This window comes from Corvus moneduloides, chromosome Z, assembly GCF_009650955.1.
Source record: "Corvus moneduloides isolate bCorMon1 chromosome Z, bCorMon1.pri, whole genome shotgun sequence".
Taxonomy (NCBI): domain Eukaryota; kingdom Metazoa; phylum Chordata; class Aves; order Passeriformes; family Corvidae; genus Corvus; species Corvus moneduloides.
Window position 1 is genome coordinate 54,070,138 of NC_045511.1, and position 22,408 is coordinate 54,092,545.

General features: G+C 38.1%; 1 protein-coding gene across 9 annotated transcripts in view; it reads left to right on the forward strand.

Annotated features, from left to right (window-relative positions):
* The window catches only part of MCTP1 (multiple C2 and transmembrane domain containing 1), a 236,581-nt gene that overhangs the window by 43,832 nt on the left and 170,341 nt on the right, over positions 1 to 22,408 (forward strand). For all 9 annotated transcript variants that reach the window (XM_032096447.1, XM_032096449.1, XM_032096450.1 and 6 more), the window contains exon 2: positions 19,705 to 19,819. In XM_032096447.1, the coding sequence (XP_031952338.1) occupies positions 19,705 to 19,819 (115 nt within the window). The remainder of the gene's footprint in view (positions 1 to 19,704; positions 19,820 to 22,408) is intronic.

A 22,408-nucleotide genomic window follows, 5' to 3' on the forward strand; every position in this document is an offset into this window, starting at 1 on the left:
GTCTTGCCCAATACCTCAAGGCCTAGCCTTTGCTGGAGCATCTCAGATCAGGACATTGACTCTGAACCTGGTCCTGAGATCAGTGGAGGAAGTACCGTGTGGATACAGTGAGTGGGTGAAGCAAAGCAGCAATTGTGAAATCTATTGATCTTTCCTCATGATTTTTCATGGAGGCTTAAAATAACTTCATTAATGGCAATGTGGGTAGAAAGAGAATCATCGTAATGATTTAATAGTTGTCTCATGAGAGGATTTTCTCCTCTTAACAAGTCTGAAGAGTATTCCCAGCATTGGGGTTATATAAGTTGGGCATATAAGTTAGCATTTGCTATCCAGTATGAGAAACCCACATAATTTTTTCACAGAGATTTTAATTATCACATTTTATATAGGTGTATAGGAAAACTATGGAGAAGACTATTGGAATTTATGGAAAACCATCGCAAACAGAGATTTGTTTTTTTGTTTGTTTGTTTGTTTCCCGGAACTTCTTTAATGTGAGACACTGCTTGGTTATTTACTACCCTGTATATTTCTCTAAAATAATGGACTGATTTAAAAACAAGTTATGTTTAAGTTACCCTTTTTTCTGTATTTAAAATGGCTTGTGGACTTTTATATAGAAAGAAAAAAAGATTACTTAAAGCAATTATTAAAATCTGTACCATTCCCTTATAATTTCTTTCTTCTTTTTATCTGCTGATTGGATTCAAGAATAACTTGCAAAACAATGCACTTTTTTCACTCTCATTCAATAAACTTTTCTAAAACTCAAGAGAATGTTTCTGTCAATAGGGGCAATGCAGAACAAGAATATGAAAGACTTAAGCAGTTGCAGATGAAAAATAATAAGACTGTTACTCATCTTCAATCTTAGTTGCAGCTAGCAAATTGTCTAGAAGACATTTGGCCACGATCTGAGATAATTAATGATGTTCTGATCTATGTACAGTGAAGATGAGAATCCAGAAGGTTACAGAGGCATAGGAGGTGATGTTATAGAGCTGAGAGTTTGCAGATATGCATTATTTAACATGAGTGACTACTGAGTTGTAACTGAATTAATACTGGCAGGGAAAAAAAAACAAGGCACAGAAACACATTCTCCCCATTGTGTTCAGTTCTACAATTTGGTGATAAAATTGGAACATGTTGGGGTTTACCTTCCTGATGATTCTTTTTCTGTTAGGCAAGATTTAATGGAAGAAATTAACCAATCTAATGCAATGATAGAGTTGTTGATTTGTTGGGCATCAAGGTAAATAACTGTATGGTACTACTTAACGAGTATAATATTAGGTAAGTATGTGTATATGCAGAATATACTGAAGAATTTCTATGCATAAGTTAAATTTATACTTTGGTTTGTCTCAGATTTTTAATGCAACTGTCATAAATTTTTGGTGTACAATTTTATGGTTTCATTTGCACATTCTTGTTCTAGTAAAGTGATCTCCAAAATCTTGATGTGAGCTTACATGCTTTTGACAGTCACCTTTTTCATTCTTAACTTTAATTGCACATGAAGAAAAGACCCCTGAATAGCAACTTAAAAAGTTCAACTGCCATTCTGCATCCTTTTTTTATACATCGACATATTTGAGTATTGTTTGACTGACAAAACATGCTGATGATTTAAGTTATGTGGCAAGATTCACTTTTATTTAGGTTTCAGTGATTCACTTTGCTTTTTATAGATACAATTTTAATTTAGGCAGGAGATTTTTGAGGCCTAGTAGAAGGCAGTCCTCTTCTGATGGATCTTATTTCTTTATTTTTCACTTCAGATGTTGGTTTTCAGAGAAGTCATTCTCCATTTCCTAATACACAGGGAAAAAAGACTAGACTTTTAAAGGAGGGAATAGAAATAAGCATTAAGAATGTGAAAGGAAAAAATGCTTACAATATTTTCCAAACTCTGTAACACATTTTATCATTAATATGAAAAGTATCATAAAAGTTTAGATAGTTGTAATGTATAACATACCTTCTTGCCAGACATGTGAAACTCTTTTGGGATAGTACTCTAAAATATTAGTCATCTCAGTGATAGCTTTTTAAATGACTTTTATTTCCTAAGAGGAGATCAGTGCCATGTAATAAATTAAGATTTCACTGATGCATAATAGCAGTGAGGGATGTTCACTTCTAATTGCTGAGATGACTGCTGTTTCTTAGCACTCTGCAGAATCAAATCCACATGGAGTATATCTAGGCTACGATCTTATAATTTCATACAAGATTTAGTCAACTAGACTCTTTTTCTCAACACATAGACTGAGGCATCTGCTTAGGTAACTTTCTGCAGAGCTGGGCATTTGTTTAAAGGAGATGCAAAATATCTGCAGTGGACTAAGATTCCACATAACCTCAATATTCTAGGAAGCCAGTTGATCTTTATTAATGTGTTAGCTGCTTTCATCCATACAAAAGAAAGTTGTCGAGTAATTAAGTGTGCTTTATCTACTGTGGGTATGTTCCATCTGTTAGGCCAACTGTCAAATACGTGTTAAGCTTCTGTTACTGTAAATCTAAAGGACAGGGATTGTCCAGATTGTCTTTTTTCCTTCTTAGAAAGGCTGGAATTTTTAAAAAAATCCAAATGAAATGACTACACAGGAGGTATTGAACTAATTTTAAGGCCCAAAGCTAGCATGCTTTAGAATGTACATAATAACAGGAAGCAGGAAAAACATATCAGCTTTTCTGCAAAGGTGTTACACTACATGTAAGTGTGTGAATACACGTAAGTATGAATTTGTTTGAAATGAAAAAATCTTAACAAAGTATTACTGTTAAAATAAAAGTGCCAAAATAGTGGTAGTATAAGTAAGCCTTACAGAGAATTACTTCATGCTCATGTTTTTCCCTGCATGACACTCTTTCAATATTTATATTTGAAGATGAGTTTGAAATTCAGTTCTTGGCTGCTAGGTCTCATAGACTTCAGCTTGCTTTTTTCTAAGTGACTCTTCATGTTGTGAGCTACAAGATCAAACGAAAATGTTTCCCTTTAACAGCTTCTATTGATCATTAATTGTATTCCAGATGAAAGAACAGTAAACAAAAGCAGTTTGTTTAGCAGCATTTGGGAAACCAGTGGATGTCTTGCCTGTTAGCACTGTTAGCAGTGTAAGACTTGTGTTTCTCATAACAGACTCCTGTGAATATTCTGGATGTTGGCAGTACCTTTCCTGCCATCCCTCTCCTGTACTTTAAATGGCCTTAATACAGATGACGCAGATTGGTTCTGTGAGGCTTGTTCGCCTTCGAGAACTGTTTTGGTCAGGGTGATGCAAACCTGTTGCTTGATTGTCACTGGAAATAGATACATTTCTTAAACTGTTCTTCTGAAGCGTATTATATATACAGTCCTTCTCTGCTTAGTCACTTAGGATATAAAAGTCTTATCACTTTAATGAAAAGTACAGGAAGCAATGAACAAATTATTGCAATGTGTATTAAAATTTTTTAATGGATAGTGCAAAATTTTAGTTTGCTACTATGAAAAAGCACTAATTTCTGGATGTCCATAAAATGTTCAGAGTAAAAAAAAAAACAAAGCCAAAAACTAGTACAAACTTTTATAACCATTCTACATTTAAACCGTAATTTTGAAAGTTCTGTCAAGTATGCATAGGCATTTTGCAAATACAAACAAAAATAGAGGAAGTTTTTTGTCAAGCTGAGTGATAATGGATGCTATGAATTACTTTTTTTCCTTCTTTAGCCCAGTTTTATGCTATAAAATATAAGCCTTGTGAATGGCAGCCTGAAAGGCTTGGAATGGAACAGCAATTAGTGAAAGGATGTTGAAAGCGTATGTCCCGGTTTGAGTCAAATTAAAGGAAATGCTGTGGAAGGAACGTCTCCTCCAAGGAAGGCAGGTTACAGCCACCCCTCTCCCTACCAGGTTCAGAAAGAATCTTCCTCGGAGGATAGTGAAAAAACCTATTTATTTAACAAGCAAAAGTGCAAGCAGTCACGGGAAAAAAGAACAATGTCAAGTAATAAAAGCTCTCACTACGGAGAGAACCTGGTAAAATTCAGAGTCCTTTGTAGGCGTGGCTCTCTCCTCTGTGGAGCTGGGAATCAGCGTGGGCCCCTCCAAGCCGCAGTGTAAGGCCTCTCGGATGATGTTCTGGTGTTGCTGAACAGTCCAGAAGAGAAGAAGAAGAAGAAGCCAAAGTCCCAGGAAAACCTCTTTCCTCAACTAATGAACAAGAAGCTAGCTAAAAAGTAAGAGAATGCCACTCTCTTCTCTGCTGCAGAAGCCAAGAGCTGAGCAGCAAGAGAACAAGTTATCAGTGTTTTTGAACACAGTGCCAAAGGAATTCCACTGCCGTCCCCCCCTCTCTCTCGGGTCTGCCTTAAAGGCACAGAAAAGCACAGGATTCATGTCTGGCATAGAGCAGGTGATAGGGGATACAGCATCATGAAGTCACCCCAAGACAGCATAACAGAAGCAAATGTAGACCTGTGCCAAACTATCCACTTCATCTTGCCCTGATGATAGGCTGGAACAAGTTATTAAGGTTGCTTATTATTGTTGTTGTCATCTGTCCATCAAGACACTTTCTTCTCTTTCCTTCCCATCACCACAACTTTGGAATAAACTCAGTTTCCCTGTCCAAGAAAATACCAGTGTTATCTGGAATATAGACCATATATCTCCTCCTTGATTTTTTTTTTTAGTCTCACTAATGGCTGTATCAAGATGTCTAGGATTGTGTATTCTTTAGGAAGCATTTAGACAACTGTTGCCTCTGTTTTACAAGGTGCTGCTTATGTTGACTGCAAGGTACATATATTGGTTTTGGCTACCAGGACTGTTAGTGTGTGCTTTTCTTTGAGTATTTCAACAGCTATTGGTCACACTAAGGTGATTTTTGCATGACTGGCCAGTATAAGCTTTAGTTAAAACAAGGATTTAGTTTCACTTCAATTTATCTCATGTTTTTTCTTCAGATACTGGGTATAACTTTTCAAAGAAATTAGTTTTATGTGTACAGAAAGAGGATAGGGAAAATAATTTGCATTTTAAGTAATAGAAAAATTCTAGGGAATCAAATGTGCCTCTTTTATGCCTTAAGGAATAGAGAAATGGTAGTAGTATTACAGGTTTGGTCAAATTAACATTAGTGGAGCATTAGTAACTGACTGTTACTGTGAGTTAGTATAGCTCATATGAAATATTGGTAGCTGCAGTATATGTTTAGTGTAAGATTTATTTACCGAAAAATCAAATAGAAACATAATTTAAGAAACACATTCCAATTTTTACTGAATTATGTTTTTTTACAGTAAAATACATACACAGCATGCATTAGTGGATTTGGCTAAAGAAGTCACAATTCTTTAAAATGTTTCTGGCACCTGATGGTTTCTAGTTCTGTATTCTTTGAGGAAAACAACCTACTATTCTCTCACATTTCTCAACAGTGCCAGTTCAAGTGATTTCTGTGAGAATGCTAAATGCAATTAGGACATAACTAATTCAGCCACGTTCTTGAATTCACATTCTTGGTCCTGCTGCATTATTCTATGAAGGTACACTGCATGAAGACAGGCATGTTTAGGTACTGAAAAATACTGTAGGAGAGCTTTTAATAAGGACATGAAGTGATAGAACTGGGGTAATGGCTTTAAAGTGACAAAGGGTGGATTTAGATTAGATACTAGGAAGAAGTTCCGGACTGTGAGGGTGGGAAAGCACTGGAACAGGCTGCCCAGAGAAGCTGTGGTTGCTTCACCCCTTTGAGTAACCTGGTCTAGTGAGAGGTGTCTCTGTCTTTATATATAGAGCAATATCTCTCCATCTGTCTGTCTGTCTGTCTGTATCTTCTCTATAATATCATTCTCCCTCTTAACTTCTTGCGCCAATTTAAATCAAGTCAATCTCATTTTGTACAGATCAGGCTTAAGGTTGGGGGGAGAAGTAGTGCAAGTGAGAAAGCACGATGCTGTTACTCATTGGCAGAGTGTCATGCCTTTCAGAAGGTAGTCCTGACTTCCAGTCTCCTCTCCCAGAACAGAAAGTTAAAGTAAGCTGGAGGAGACAGCTTAAAACAGAGAGAAGGTGTCAGGCCATGGGCAACTGCTTTCCCTCCCCTGTACAGCTTGTATAGAAGGAGGTGATGCTGTTGGTCCTCTTGGCTGGTCCTTGGGGCAGGACTTCTAGGGTAGAGCTATGAAACTGGTGTCTCTTGTATGGTCCCTGTGGTTGAGCCAAGGTGTCTCTCCTTGTGGACGATGGTGTTATGAAAGGCAGTTCCTCTCATTGCAGCCACATGCCACGCTTTTCATGTGATGCTGTGAAAGCCAAAGGCTCAGTGAGTTTGGACACTGTCAAGTGCATTGGGTAGGGGAATAGCTGGGTTTAGGTTGCAGAGGCAAGACATAGTCCTCAGGGAAAGTGAGAAGGTCTGTGCTTTTATCTTTACTTCAGAAGAACAGCAGTAGTAGCAATTGAGAGCAGGTGCCCTCCAGGATAGATGGCAGATCTGGAGGATTTGGAGGGCCCCTCATGAGGCTGCAATGCACTTTAGTGTGCAAGGTCTAAATTCAGCCTTAGTGCCAGAGGAAATTCCTGTGTTCTGTAAGTAACTTAAGTCTTTCTTTGTCTAGTAATAACTGCTAATTGTAGCAAGAATCCTGCTGTGTTTTGTCTATTTCTTAAGCAAAAATTCGCAAGTGTACATTTAAGCTTGCTGTGTGACCACAAAACTACCTGTGCTGGCCCTTTGATACATTCTAAGTCTTGTTTGCTAAATTAATTGACTAATTAGAGCATGAGAGCAGATGAAAGCTGAGGAGGAAAGTTTTCTTTCTAAATAAAACTTAAGTTCTCTTCAAGAAAAATGTGACTACATGCAGTTACAGGCTTAAAAGACTTTTAAAAAGTTATTACTAGTGTGATAAGCTTTGGACCCATTTAAGCAAAAAGCCGTCTTCTTCCTGAGACTTAGGTGTTTGTACAAATTGTATGCTTTCATACCTAAAAGAACAAGTTAAAATTTGCTCCTAAAATGCAGCATGTTAAAATTACCCTTTTGTGAGGTGCTTTACATCACTAGAGGAGATGAAGAGGATTTGCAATCTCTCTTCTCTTCCTGGAAAGTCTGTGGTGTTCCGGTAAATGAAAACACACTGTACTTTGCAATCACTGTGCTTTGAAAAACACCGAGGCAACTAGTTGATATATATAGTTGATATTTGCTGTCTCCAACAGTCTTCCTTCAATATTTGTATTTATAAAGATGTCCTAAATCCAGCACAGATTTGTGAAGAAGCCTGGGGAAAGTTTCTTCAAAAATATATTTTTACATGAATAGAAAAAGGAGCTCTTCTTCAGGTTTTCAGACTGGGAAATGGTTATTGTAGCAAATTAAAGCTTTGCTTAATCTGTTCAATTATTGAAACCTCTTGGGTCCAGTCCTTCTCTAGAGCTCAGAATAAATTCTGCAATCTGACTATTTAAAAAAAATCATTATGGAAATGAATACCCTGCCACCCTCTTCCCCCCACAATTCTCCCTCTGCCAAAATATCCCCAACAAAAAAAACTCCAAGCAACAAACACACAAAACCCCCCCATCCAAACAGAAAACAAACAAAGAAATAAATAAAAAACCACAACAGACAATCACAGAGAAATTCTTTGAAAATAAACAGTATGCAAGCTACTAAAATGAGAAAATGCACATTCCCTTCTTCAGGAATAAGACTTAGTATAGAAAATGGATTTTAACGGTGGATTAGTTTTATGTTTTTGCGCTTATATGGTTCCTGCTGTCCCTAAAAATTGAAATGTGATAGATGAAAGATGAACAATTCTGATTCTGAAGCTTTGTAAAAACAATTAAGCAGTACACATAGATTTCAAAAGTCACTGTAGCAGTTAAAGACGTCTGAGTATGTTTACAGCAAATTCCGGAAGTACCTGCCTGATACCATAACACACATTTTGGCACCCTGTATAACACAGGTGAGACACTTAATAATTAGTATTAACCTATTTGTTAATATTAACATGTCATTAATATCTTCCTTGCGAGAAACTTAACATCCTGCACCTCCGCAGGCAGAAGAGCTGAATGTCAGACTGAATGTCCTTAGAATTTACAAACACACACGGCATCTGAAGTGGGAACCTCTTTGTCTTTCTTCAAAAAAGAGACAAATTACCGCACCCAAGGGAAGAGCTTCTCCTGTCTCCTTCCTTACTGTTGAGCAATACAGTGCTATCTGTAATGGCCTGCCATGGTCAAAACTGCACTCAAAATCACACAAAGTATTGCACCTTAATACAAGGATTAAGATCTGGTTTCAGATTGATTTAGAGGAGCTATCTTTATGAATTTTTTATTACTTCTAACAATTTTTGTGTCCCTTTTTGTTTAGTGGCTGTGTCCCTGCTTTCATCCTCTTTATTGTGGTTATTGTGAAAGGTGAGTCATGAAGGTTAACTGAAGTGTTTTCATGGTGGTCATGTCTTTAATGAGTTGAAGAAGACAGCTTTAGAATAAGGGGCAGAGTATAACACTCTTTATAAAGTCAAGGGATGCAAAGGTGCATCTTAGGTGAATGAGACATTTCTGCTGTCTGAGGTGTTTGTTAAAGCAACTGTGTTTCCAGAACTGGTAAAAGTTTATAAAACAGTGTCTGTGGTGAGCGTGATGTATTCTACAAGGTGATGTACACAATTCTGTAAAGCTACTCAAACTCCTCTACTTTGAATTGCTTTGCTATTAATTCAGGCTATTTTGGTTTAGCACAGACTTCTCTTTTTTCTGCATAGCATTTTTTGTAGCAGAAGTGTTACCTCTGGACCTTCTTCCTTCTTTCTTAATTTAGGATTCTGTTATATCCAAATATCTGTCATAACACTTTTAGTTGACTTCTGAAATATACCCTCAGCCATAATATTTGTTAAAAGTATTTTTAAATAGTGGAAAACAGGCCTGCACAAACACAGAAACTGCCTGTTGTGCCTGTGAAGGTAGTACACTATGCATTTTTGGTGGTTAAAATAGGAGGTGTGAGCCAGTCTCAGTTCTCAGGAGTTTGCTTACACCAAGTTCGTGTCTTCAGCAAGTACATTGCATCAGCACTGCAAATGTAAACCAAGATAGTTCTGTTCTTCATAGAGCTTTTTGTTGAAGTCCACTTGCTTTTAGTAAAGTGACAGCCGTTAAGAAAACTTCCCACTCTGACCATTCACAAGAATCTCTGGCAGTCACATTCCCAGTTCTGGAGACTTTAGCTGCTGGGACTGAAGCCCCTCCACAGTGGGCAGTGAGCTGACCAGACCCTGCTTGGCTACCACCCGTACACTTAACTCACATGAAGTCAGACCAGGTTTTCTTGTTGGTTTGACCCCAGGTTTCCCGTAGCAGATGTTCATATCTCTAGTTCTATAAAGCCATTTATTGACAGTAACACAGAACCAGGTCGAGCTGTCACATCCAAGGAGTGTGAACAAAGGAATCCCTGGGCTTTTATACCCTCATGGTCCAAGTGCCTGTGAGTTTTCAGCTCCTGCTATGCGTCTGAGTCCATTCACCTGTCCACCAGTGTTTGGGTTCTTTGTTATGCAGAAGGTTGGCAGTTCACGGCCTCTTGTCTCTCCGGACTCCCATCCGGAGCTCAGCCTGCGTCTCAGTCTATACCTTGAAACTGCAGCTTGCAAACTGAGCTACCTACACCAGATGTATTCCTTAACAATATGCAACTGTGAGTGGATAGTGTCTCATTTACATACTTCAAAATCTTTAATTGTTTTTCAAATCAGGTAAAATGCAAGACCTTGCACAAAATTCTCTTCTATATCATCTTTAATGGGTCCTTAGTTAACAAAGACTTTGACTGTTAGAAAGAAGAAATCATTAGAAGTGCAAGTGTGTACATACATTTTACATAGGTTTGCATCCTCTGATTTCCTGCACCCACTTGAACCCCATCTTTGTGCAGATACATGAGATACAGAGTTCCAGGAGGGTTTCCAAGTATTTATTGATGCATTTCAAAATTGTGACTTTTAAAAAGGAGAATTGATGATGTTCAAGATTGTGTTTATAGAACTAGAATTTCTAGTAAGATAATTTCTCATTTGGGACAATATAATAAAATCAATAAATTCTGTGTTTGTGCTTGCATTAGAGTTTATTCTTTATCAGGAGTACCATTTCCATAAGCATTTCAACCGCTCTTTATTGTGTTATCTCTGGGTATTTTACTCAGCTGAGCTGAGAGATACGAGTTGCGGGTGACAGGAGCAGAGACAGAGATTTCAAATAAAGTATGTACTTCTTAATATGGAAAGAGTAAGTATTTAATCAGAGTTAATATTGTTGCAGGTTAACTTTGGTTTCCACTTGCCTTACTAAGGGGCAAACTGACTTTTTCAGGTCTTCAGGGCAAAATCCTGTGACTTGTGCTGCAAAGGAGAACCTACGGGTCTGGCTGTCAAATCCACCTGCAAAATTCAAATCCACCTAGCTCTTCAGTTACAGGAAGTAAGCTGTAATTTCCATACAATAGCTGAAGTAAATCTAAAGAGCTCTGGTAGCGTGTCTGTCATGCTGCTATCAAAATAGACTTCTTCCGCCAAGAATTTTTATGACATGAGAAATATTAGAGTAGTGAGAAGAAATACACAGAAGAGATCTGTGCAAAGGAAATTACAAGAAAAATACTAAGTACGTTGCTAGTATTGCAAGCCACAGGGCAGGAAGAAAAAACCCCAAGTAAATGGGATGTGAATTCTGCCAGAAATGTTGGCAGATCTTTCAGCTGATAAGATTGCCTTATCCCTTTTGTTTAAAGATGTGAAAAGAGGTATTAATCAAGTTTGCATGATGACTGTGAGTCCCAAGCGTGTGTTCATAGGGAATGGAAAAAAATGCAAGTATTGTCCTGAATTAGCTCCTCCCATTTACACGTCTGTAGAGTCTTATAGATCATCAAAGAGCGATGTAAAAAACCGCAATTTTTAGGCCTGAGGGGCTTTTATATGTGTGTTAGCATGAGTTGCTAATCTGTGCTGAGTTCTGAGCTCCTGATTTTTGAACCAGGCTGTTCATGGCTGGCTGGGGATTTTTGCATGGTAGTACATTGGCTCTAGGCATACTGAGCCTGGTTTATACAGCAAGGTAGTAGTGCAGCCAGAATCACTGAAAGATCTATTTGGTTGTCTCACAAACATGAACAAAACTGATTTTGTAATGAAGCTCTAGAATGGGTTTAAATATATGTAATCCAGGAGGATCTGGAGGAATATGTCCAGGAGTTGAGAATAAATGCTGTATCATCTTTCACTATGCATGAGCAATGAAACTACATTCCTAATTGTGGGTAAGTAAAAGTAATCTTAAAAAGATAATAAATAAGTAGAACTCCATTAACTCTTATCACTGCCTTAGACTGAAGTTTAGAATGTATCAAAATGCATTTTGTATTTGCATAATTCAGCAGTGCTTTAAAGGAACAAGTGCTCTTTTTTTGATGAAAGAGGTATTTCAATATGCTTTCCTTTTGAGTAAACTGGAACATGGTGACTCTTTTTAGAGTGCATCTGCTTGCAATGTGAATTTTGGTGTAGTATACATATTTTTGAGTTTGTGCAAAAAGTAATTTTGTCTTCAGGAGGAATGTGCCATTGTGTTACTCCCTTGTCTCTTTTGTAAACTGCATACACATTAAGTTATGTGAAGCTGTGAAAAGATTATGTCTGGTGGAAACGATAGGAACTACATTTCCATCTGAATGCAAGCAAAAATTTGCTGTGGAGACAGCTTTTTCTATGGGTTCTATTTATCTGCTCCCTTTCTACAAGCAGTGGAGGCATACAATTGCTGTTAGCTTCACTTTCTCATAGTGTGACAACTGTCAGATGTGATTCCAGTATATCTATACTGATGATAAGCAAAATTGTAGAGAATTAAAAACAGGACATTGTGATTTCAGCTTTTCAGTTTCGAAATTGTTCCACCAGTACTAAATAGCCATAAATGCTATTCTTTTGCTAAATTAAAAAAAAAAAAATTTACACGTAAGTTGATGTTTCAAGTTTACAAAACTTACTACTAATTTATGAAATACTACATGCCATTTCTTCTCAAAAGTTTAAAGCACTGTATCTGAAAATTAATAGTGGAGTCTCAAACACAATACAGTCTAAGCCAAACAGCAAATAGGCCAGTATCAAAACCAGTCACCTTTATTGAACAACCAAGGTCAGTTTTTGCATTAAAACTATTTATAAGAGAATGAAGTATGCTGTCATTAGGCAAAGAAGAGCCGGTGGCATTGATCAAGGTATAGGGAAACTTGCTTTAGTAGGTTAATGCACCTCAATTGTTCACAAGATGTGTCATAGTTTTGCTGCCGTTAGTTGTAGTTAACTGTTGTCACTAATGGTTGTTCTTGCCAGTCTATCTCTTGGCTATAAAATTAAGGAAGGAAGGCAGACTAGTCTGGTGGCATTCAGGCCGTGCAGCCTGAAAAATTGCTGTGCTGCACAGAGAACAGCCCTAGTGATGCTAAATTTACCTGTGATGAGAAGAAGAGTTCACCAGACTGTATCTGGATTCTATGAAATTATGAAAAAAATGCTATCCCATTAAACAGAGTTCTTGAGTTGAAAGAGATACTGTACATATCTTTTTAATATTTAATTATGCTTGTAGCCTCCTAAGCAAGCATTGCAGTGTTAAAATTGCTTTCTTTTCATCAACTAAAAATTATTTTCCCCTTATCATGCTAATTCTTACAAGACTTATCTCATTAATTCCATATTAGTTTAGAATATTTAAATCAGGAAGTAGCGTTATGAAACTTTTGTAGGCAGTATTTTTCATTTGAATGGTGCAGCAAACTCTGAAAAGCTGGATGAAGATATCATATATCATGAAGATACAGTTTTCTGAAGAAAAATACCACCACTGGTGTGTAAGTGGAACAACTGAAACAAATTGTTCCAACCTTTCAGGTGAATATATAATGCTTTACTCCAATGAATACATTGAGGTGTATTTAATCACAGTTTGTTATTTCTTGGTGTAAGCAATGAATTTTTTCAGGTGATTGTTTCAAAAGTGAAGTAATCTACCTGAAATGTGAACATGGATTCTGCAGGAAGTGTTTTTATTTTGTGAACTTCAGCAGAAAACACACATTTTAAACACACTTTCTCAGTGTCACAGGTCCATTATGTGCTGTATAATTTCTCATAGCAAGTGCTGTGAGATGTGGTTTACCTTCTGAATAACTGATCCCTTATCCATTGTAGTAGGGTTTCGAAACAACCAAATTTGCAAAACTTTTTTAGTGTGAAAATACATCATCATTTGTCTTTAGAAACTAAGGAGATGGGCACATTATGAAAATTTTAAAAAAAGGAAACCAGAAGACTCACTGTTGCGGGCAACATCACCATTGTGTGTGCTGTAGTGTGGAGTTCTTGTTGAAATGCATCTTTATCCAAGCATCCATCAGAGCACTCTGGATGGTGTTTCTCAGTCCATGCTCATTTCCTTTGCCCTTTTGCTAGCGTGGAAGAGAAGTAATGAGTGGCTTTCAGGCAAGTTCTCAGCATGAGGGCCCAGGAGACTGGTGGCTGGAACTGACTGGATGACAGAGAGTTAAGGAGGCATCAGTCAAAAGGGGGATACCTGTTTCTCCAAACAAACGCTTTTGCTTTTACTCTATGGGAAATACATGAGGTTCGTTGAAAATGCCTTTAATGAGAACAGCAATGTATGTGGTACTTAAAAATGAGTTAATTGTTTTCCAGAGCTGCAGTCAGGGAGATGTTACTATTCCTTTTGTGGACTCTCTCACATGAATAATTTGAGTGCTCTGCCTGTCATCTGCAAAGTAAGGGAGAATTACTATTCTGCTTCCAGTGGTCAAAAATGAGGGATTAAATGAGATGGATATGGGCAGTATCTGGTATGTGAAGCCTCAAAAGCTATGCAGATCCTTCCAAAACCATCACTTCTTCCTGAGGAGAGTGATTCTGATATATGTTCTTTTGTCTTTAGGAGTAATTTTTAGAAACTATTATTTTATTTTATTTTATTTTTTTAAGCTTTGAAGTGAATGCCAAAAGGATATTTAACTCCACCATTTTGAAATTATAAACACAGCTAAAATTACAAAATTGTGTAAGAGTGACCAAAACGGGTGTGCAGGTTGGCTACTATGTGCTATGAGATAATTAGTTCGACCATATCCTTCTTCTTTCCAGCAAGTTGCTGTTGAGGGAAGACTTGGTGTTTCATTGCAGTCATTAGTGATACTTATTAAATCAGTTATTTCAATGTTTAAAATATGAATTCCTGAAAAAAGTGGTTTGCCCACTTGGCTGCAATCTGTTGTATGTTTTCTGAATATCCATAAAGCTGAAATGACTGCAAAATGTCAAAGATATATAGAGATTTTAAGGAAATACATTTCACTTTCCGTATTCAAGTTTCAAGCTAAATTGAAGCAAGATTTATGTTACTTTCATTCTGAGTAGCTACAGTTTGCAGCAGTAGTCAAATGATATTAGTGCAGAGCTGTTGCTCCCAGCTGGAGGTGAGCAGTATTGCTGAGCAGTTGCCAGCTCAGAAGGCTAACGCAGATTTGCAGCACAAAGCACTAGGGAAGTTCATATTAGAAGCAGTTTAGTGTTGTTTTACTGGTAGTGATACTATTGCAAATACTATATATTTGCTTTAAAATTAATTCAAAATAATTCAAATGCCATGTTCTGATGTATTTCCTAAAATGTAAAATATAACTTTGTAATATAATTTAAATAAAAAACTACTTCTGGTTATGTAAAATGTGTGTATATGTTTTTATATCATTAATTAAGATTAATAATATGAAAAAATAAGGTTGGAATATTTTAGTATTGTTTTCTGTTGTGGAAACATGGATGGCTTAAGTTTAAATGCAATGATTGGAGATGGTTTTTTTCAAGTGAATGATGTATATGGCATTTATGTTGACTTCAGGTATTTATCTCATTTTTAAATGGAGACAGCTAATTGTTCACAGACCATCTTTGGTCTGTGAACACCTCTCTCTGGTTCCCAATTGAATTCTCTTTCATCTGCCATGTTTGACATCATTTGCTGTGTAATTCTGCGCTCTTCAGGCAAGTGTGAGAATTTTTTTGTGTGATAGTGCAAGTTTTTCTAGAGATGGCAGGAATGCTAGCTGCCAGAAATTAGAACAGTGCTGCATCTGAGACGCAGTCTTTGGGAAAAACAGGAAAAAGGAAATGCAGGTATGATTTTAATGCCTCACAGTTCAATAATTTTTGGAATTTAGGGTCTACTTTTGGCGGGAAAAAAGTATGTGATTTTTGTGTTTTCAATGTTATTTCCATCCCCCAGAGACTGCTTCTATTTCCCCTTTTACTTTGTGCATACATCATGTGTTTGTGAGTGCAAGTTCATGTGTACTTGTAAAAATGTTCTTGGACAAGCCATGTAAATTCTAGTAATCTTCTTAAAACCAAAATGGCACAGAAGTGCTTAGTCTTTTTCCTTGTCTTGGAAACTGAATAATTATGCAATAATTCTTCTGAAAGTCAGATCTAATTTGTTTCATGATGACCTCAATTTGTTACGCTTTTTTCATTTTTGAAAAAGATTATAGTCGGGATTTTTGAGAGTGCGGGTAACTTGCTTTCTGCAAATGCATGTAGAAAGCAGTTTCATGTTTGTAGAGTCATACACAGTGTGTCTGGCTGTGCCTTTGAACGTAATGGTTCCTTTACAGAGAAAGACTGAAATGTGCAGGGAACAGTTACAGCTTTTATGAGCACTGCTGCATAAATGCAAGGCATATATATAAGCTTATTTTGAAAAATTCAGGTTTATGTGTATCTTGGTATCTCGGACATACTCTGCTCTTAAGGGGTGGAGAGGATGGTAATTCTGAATGCCAGCTGCAGCACTGCCATATCAGGGCAACCAGAAGTGGAAGGCAAAACAATGCTTTGAAGAAAGGTAGCTAAGGTCAGCATATGCTTTATTTACTATGACATTTCAAAGCAACAGAAAATCAGAACAGAGGTTTGCAGGGACCTCTGGAGACAGACCAGTCAAACCTCTTGCTCTGAGCAAGATTTCTCAGGACAATGTCAGAGCAGGTTTCAGGTGTCTTCAGGGACACTCCCTGGGAAACCTATTCCAGTGTTTGGCCAGGATAAAGTGGTTCATTCTTGATACCGAAATCAGCCAGATAGAAACACAGTTTTTTCTATTACGGTTTTGAGTATAAGAAATCAGGCATTCGCTGGTGGTCACTCAGAGGATCCTTTCTCTAATCAAGTGCCCCAAGAGTCAGGTAAACAGAGTTTTTATCATACACACTGATTACATATTCATCAGCCATCCCTGATTACCTGATGTATATGTATTACTTTATTTTACATAGTCACACCCCTTATCAAAGTCCTTATATGGTCCTTTTCAGGTCTTCTCTGGTGGTCTTCAATGTCTGTTGTCCTTTTTAGATGGCTTTTCCTCAACTCCAGCTTTTGAGTTAGCACAATACTGTTGTTTTGCATAACTTCTGCTTTGTCAGCCTTGCAGAGCTGAGCTGGCATCCTGCTTGCATTTTGGACTTCTGTTTGCCAAAGTTACTCCTTTATCTCTTTCTCCAAGGCTGTGCTTTCTGTTCTACTGTCCTTATGACAGTAAAATGCTGTTCTGTTCTACTGTTCTTATCAAGTCTCCCCTTGTGGGAACTGGTCTATTAATATCTGTATTTCATTTTATAGTGTAAGACACTACAACAGCTGTAACACTGAATCACCATGCAAGCTAAAACACACAAAGTAATTATTATGGTGACAACTATAAATAGATGTTTTAACCAAGTCCAGCTGGGTAACCACGAAGTCAGTTTGATGCAGATTTCTTCAGATCCCCAGGAGGCGTCATCTTGAGCTATGCATTGTCAAATTTGTGTTTGTTTCCAGATTTCCTGGACATCTGTAGACACTCCAGCACTTTGATCAATGTATGCGGAGCAACTGGTGTTAATGACAGTGCATTCTTCTCCTTGTGGTACCAAGAGAAGGTCTAGTGCCATTTGGTTTTGTAAAGCAACTTGTGACAAGCTCTTAACTTCCTTCTGCAATGCAGTAATGACATCTATTGTATGATTTTCTGTATATTCTGTGGTAGCAGAAAAGTTCACTACTGTCTTTTCTAATTCACTTTCTTAGCCAGGGTAAAAACCATCACAAAACTATAACATTTAGTTGGTCACTCAGTTACAGCATCTAAGGTTCATTTTGTACACTCCAAATAGCCTCTTATCTATAGTCCTGAGGGCACCTGGTCTTTATCAGTTATTGTTATGTTAGGGACTAAGGCTCCTAAAATACAAACACCTTTCCAGCCGAGGGGCAACACTTTACAGGCTTTATGTCCACGTATCCAATACCACCCTGTTCCATTTGGTACTGGGCAAGGATGATTTACTTTCCCAATATTAAGTGTTTGAGTACATCATGTGTGATTTCCAACAAAAGTTCCAATTTCATTAGTATGATCTAATTCTCCCGTTCTTTTAGGGGGTTACATCTTTGCATGTATGATCATAAGAGATGTTGGTCGGTACTTGCACACTGACTGGTTTGTCTACTTCTTGGTGAAAGGAACTGTTCACCCAGTAACTAGTATTAATTTCATCTGGAACTGGAATTGCCATAAATGGTTAATGGTTTCATAAAAAAAACCTGTTACACAACCCCTTAGAAACAGGGTGAGGCAATATACTCCTAAGGATAAAAAGAAGGGTAAAAGTAAGAAAATGCAACAAAGAGTTACCAGCCATTACTTTTATTTGAAAAGGAAGACTTCTTTCAGTAGTTGAAAAACTTAGAGTCTAAATCCCTGTGCAGGCAATTCATTGTTTGTAGGTAACCCACTGTGGTTGTAAGAAACAACTGATAACCCCAGAAGGATTTGGCATGATTGCAGTAGTTGCTTTTCACAATAGAGAACGTATGAGAGTTTTTAATTTGTGATAAAGCAAGGGAGGAGAATGACATGGGAGGAGGATGGAGAGGACAATGTGGAGCAGAACTGGTAAGAAAGCTGCAGTTTCATTCTTGAAGAATAGATTTGTAATCTTAGTGGAGAAATTGAGAACTTGTTTTTATTTTCTTTTTGCTGTACTATCTTAGGCTCTGCAAGTGGTGATGCAGAAGTAAAAATTTATGTTAGATTTAAATGAATAAATGTCAGGAAGCTGTTTTGCTCCAAAATCAGGGTATGGAGGCAGATGGAAAGAGGAGCAACTTGATGGAAACTCTTCTGTTTGTTTTTTTTTGCTGCCAGACATTCTTTGTCTGTCTTTCATTGCTGTGGAACCAGTGAGCATGCCAGTGTGCATTTTGGCCAGCATTGTATGAGTGGCAGCAAAGGTTAATATGCTAGGGCATGAAGTTATGTCCCTGAAATAACAAGAATAAACCAGGTAGTGAAATGCCTTTATTTTGTGAGTTCCTTCATGCTTTACCTTTTGTATTACCTTAAAAAGAAGAAAGGGTTTAGTAGGAAGGAAGAAGACAAAACTTGTTTCTTGATGAAATGGTATAGCACTTGGTACACGTCCTGAGATATTTCTATCATGCAAGTTTTTTTTTCCTTGCAGAGGACCCATAATTACATAATAAAATATTAATAGAACTACTCAAAATATTTAGCTCCTAGCATGAACATATGTAAATACAGTGTTCAAAGCGTGTAACAGATGAAGTTCTAGTATGTATTGTGAATGTATAATTGATGTAATTTTTCTAGTCTTAAAATTAATGTGGTGTTCCAAGCATGCACTGTAATTGGATTCTACTTACGGACAGATGTGTTAAAAACTATTTTACAAAAGCTTATCTATACACTAAGAAATATAATTTCTCTACTTTGTCTTTTGGACAGAAATGTGTTTATTGTTCATGTACACCAGAGGTCTGGAGAGTTCCTTGTATTCTGACTTCCTTTACTGTATTTTTTTAAGGATACATTTTATACAAAAAACTAATCTAAGAGTATTTGTCCTGGCATACAGAACTACAGCTGCATTTAATATCTTCATGATTATTTCTCTGCCACAGCTTTCCCCAAAACTCAGTGGAAAAAAACCACATATCTTGCAAAGTACTGCAGTAGATGACATAATCTTAGTTCATTTATGTTTATTTAATACATAGATTATAACTATTGAATCAACACATGATTTGAGAATACTGGTAATGTCTAGTCCAAATAATACTGTAAGGTCTAGCTTTGTGTTTTTCTAACTTATTTTGCTTTAGTGGGCCAGGACTAGATGTGAACGTAATTAAAAGTGTAGGTTCATAGAATCGTCAAATAGTTTTGGTTTGAAGGGACCTTAAAGACCATCTATCTTCCAACACCTTTATATCAAAGAATTATTTTTTCAGTCACAGTTTGGTTTTTTGGTTGATTTGGGGTTTTTTGTTTGTTTTGGTTTTTTTAAAGGTGTCTTGGTAATTGTCATACTGATGAGACGGGGCAGATTCCTTGGTGTTGGGGGAGCTCAGTTCTGAGGTGGGGGAGTGGGACATGGCCTTTTCTTAGTTCGGTAGGATGATGTTATATACATATATGTTCCACAAACCTTTTAGTAATATTAGCTATTGCATTTTTTTTTTTTTCCTCCCCAGAGAACAAGTTCATTTGGAGCTAGTAATGCAGATTTCCCCCCTGGGGACCCTGGAATGTACCAGTTGAATGTTACTCTAAGAAGAGGACAGAATCTAGCTGCACGGGACCGTGGAGGTAAGTGTGCTGGTAAACACTGCCTTAGTAATTGGTCAGTTGCATGTTCATTGGGTAAATTTATATGTAGGTAGTAAAATTAAAATGCCCTGGGGAACATAACTAGTGACTGGCCACCAGCTGGATTTGACACCATTCAGTCACACATTCTGGGCCTGGCCATCAGCCACTTCTTAACCCAGTGAAGCGTGCACCTGCCCAAGCCATGGGCTGCCAGCTTCTCCAGGAGAATGCTGTCGGAGACTATCAAAGGCTTTTCTGAAGTCCAGGTACAAACGTCCACAGCCTTTCTATCATCCACCAGGCAGGTCACTTGGTCAGGTTGGTTAAGCAGGACCTGCCTTTCCTAAATTACTGTTGGCTGGGCCTGATCCCTTAATTATCCTGTATGTGCTGTATGATTGCACTCAAGAGAATCTATTTCATAACCTTCCCAGGCACCAAGGTCAGGCTGACAGGCCTGTAGTTCCTTGAATCCACTTTCCAGCCCTTCTTATGGACAGGCAGCATGTTGGCTAATTTCCTGTCATCTGGGACTTGATAGATAAATGGTGGAGAGTAGCTTGGCGAGCTCTTCCACCAGTTCTCTCAGTACTTTTGGGTAAATCCCATCTGGTCCCATAGACTTAAGATTGTCCAAATGGCTTCACAAGTCAATAATTCCTCTTGCATTAGGATGTTTATTCAGCTCCCCACCCCTGTCTACCAGCTCAAGGGCTGCTTTTGCTGAGAGTAACTGGTCCTACTGATCTTTCTGGTACAGACTGAGGCAAAGAAAGCATTAAGTACCTCAGCCCTTTTCGCATCCTTGGTGAAAGTGTTTCCCCCTGTTTTCAAAAAACGATGGAGGTTTTACTTGGCCCTCCTTCTGTTGTTAATATATTTATAAAAACACTTTTTCTTTCACAGCAGTGGTCAGATTGAGTTGTAGCTGAGCTTTTTTCTTTCTGATTTTCTCTTTACATGACCTAATGGCATCCTTGTACTCTTCCTTAGTTGCCTGCCCTTTCTTCCAAAAGTCATTACCTCCCTTTTTTTTCCCCCTCAGTTTCAGCAAAAGCTTCTTGTTGATCAAGCCAGTCTTCTTCCCTGATGGCTCATCTTTCAGCACATAGGGACATTTTACTCCTGCATCTATAACGTTTTCTTCTTAAACTGTGCGCAGCTTTCCTGGACCTCTTTATTTCCTAGCAGACTCTCTGAACCAATTCCAGAACAGGCCAAAGTCCAGCCTCTGGAAGTCCAAGGCAGAGGTTTTGTTGACCCCATTCCTTACTTCACTAAGACTTAAAAACTCTATCACTGTGCCCAGGATGGGCATTCCGACCACCACATCTCTCACCAATCCATTCTCTATTCCCAAACAGCAGGTCTAGTGGGATCTCAGCCCTGGTAGGCTCCCTTGCCAGCTGTGACAGGAAATTCCACACACTCCAAGAATCTGCTAGACTGCCTCCTCTCTGCTGCATTGAGTTTCCAGCAAGCATCCGGCCAGTTGAAGGCTGCCACAAGAGCAAGAACTGGCAACTGTGAAACATCAGCCAGCCACCTATGGAATGCTTCATCCACCTCTTCATCCTGGTTGAGTGGTCTGTCTATAAGGGACTCCCACCAGCGTGTCAGTCTGTTGTCCTTCCCCCTGATTCTTACCCACAAACACTTATCATCACTATTCTTGAGCTCTATACAGCTGAAACACTCCTTAATGTACTGAGCCACCTTATCACCTCTCCTTCCTCGCCTGGCCCTTCTGAAGAGCTTCTAAACATCCATTGCAGTACTGCAGTCACACAAGTCATTCTACTATGTTTCTGTAATGGCAACTGTATCACAGCTTTTCTGCTAAAGAATGGCCTCCAGTTCCTCCTGTTTGTTACCCCGACTATGGTCATCTGCTTTAGCTGTGTTATCAATTTCAACCCTGACACTGGCATGCTGCCCCCAGCCTCATCATTAGTGAGCCTGGTCTTACCCCTTCTCCCTTCAAACCTAGTTTAGTACTCTCAATCAACCCTTCCAACTCACAAGCTAGAATCCTTTTCCCTGTTTTAGATGTCAGGGAAAGACTGATTTTTCCCTCTCTTGTCTTTCAACTCAATGCCACTCCCACCTTAAGCACACAGAAGTTCCTGGTACAGTCAAGGGATGTTTCATTGCCAAACTATCTACATGAAGGTCAAGGCCTAACAGAATTCCTGAGGTTGTAGAGTGATCCCAAGGAGCAGGGAGGTGGTCACACCATAACATAGTGTCCATATTAAAAGTATTCTTCACATTACACAGAATTAATTTAAATACTTGATCTTTGACTTCAAAATCATCACCACTACTTGAATAGCCAAGGAACAAGTCAGTTGTGTTAGACAAAGTGTTTTTATGCCACTGAAATTCTGCCCCAGTAATTATAGGTGGGAATGACTGTGACCCCGCCACACGAGAGACCAGTTTTCCACTGCTACAGTTTTTTGAAAGGGGAGACATAACTTCAGATAAAGAGTACTGACATCTTGTGGCTGGATGAAATAATGCAAAGAATGCTGGACATAACCCTTCTAATTTATGTTTAGAAGAGCATGTTGCAATTTTAAG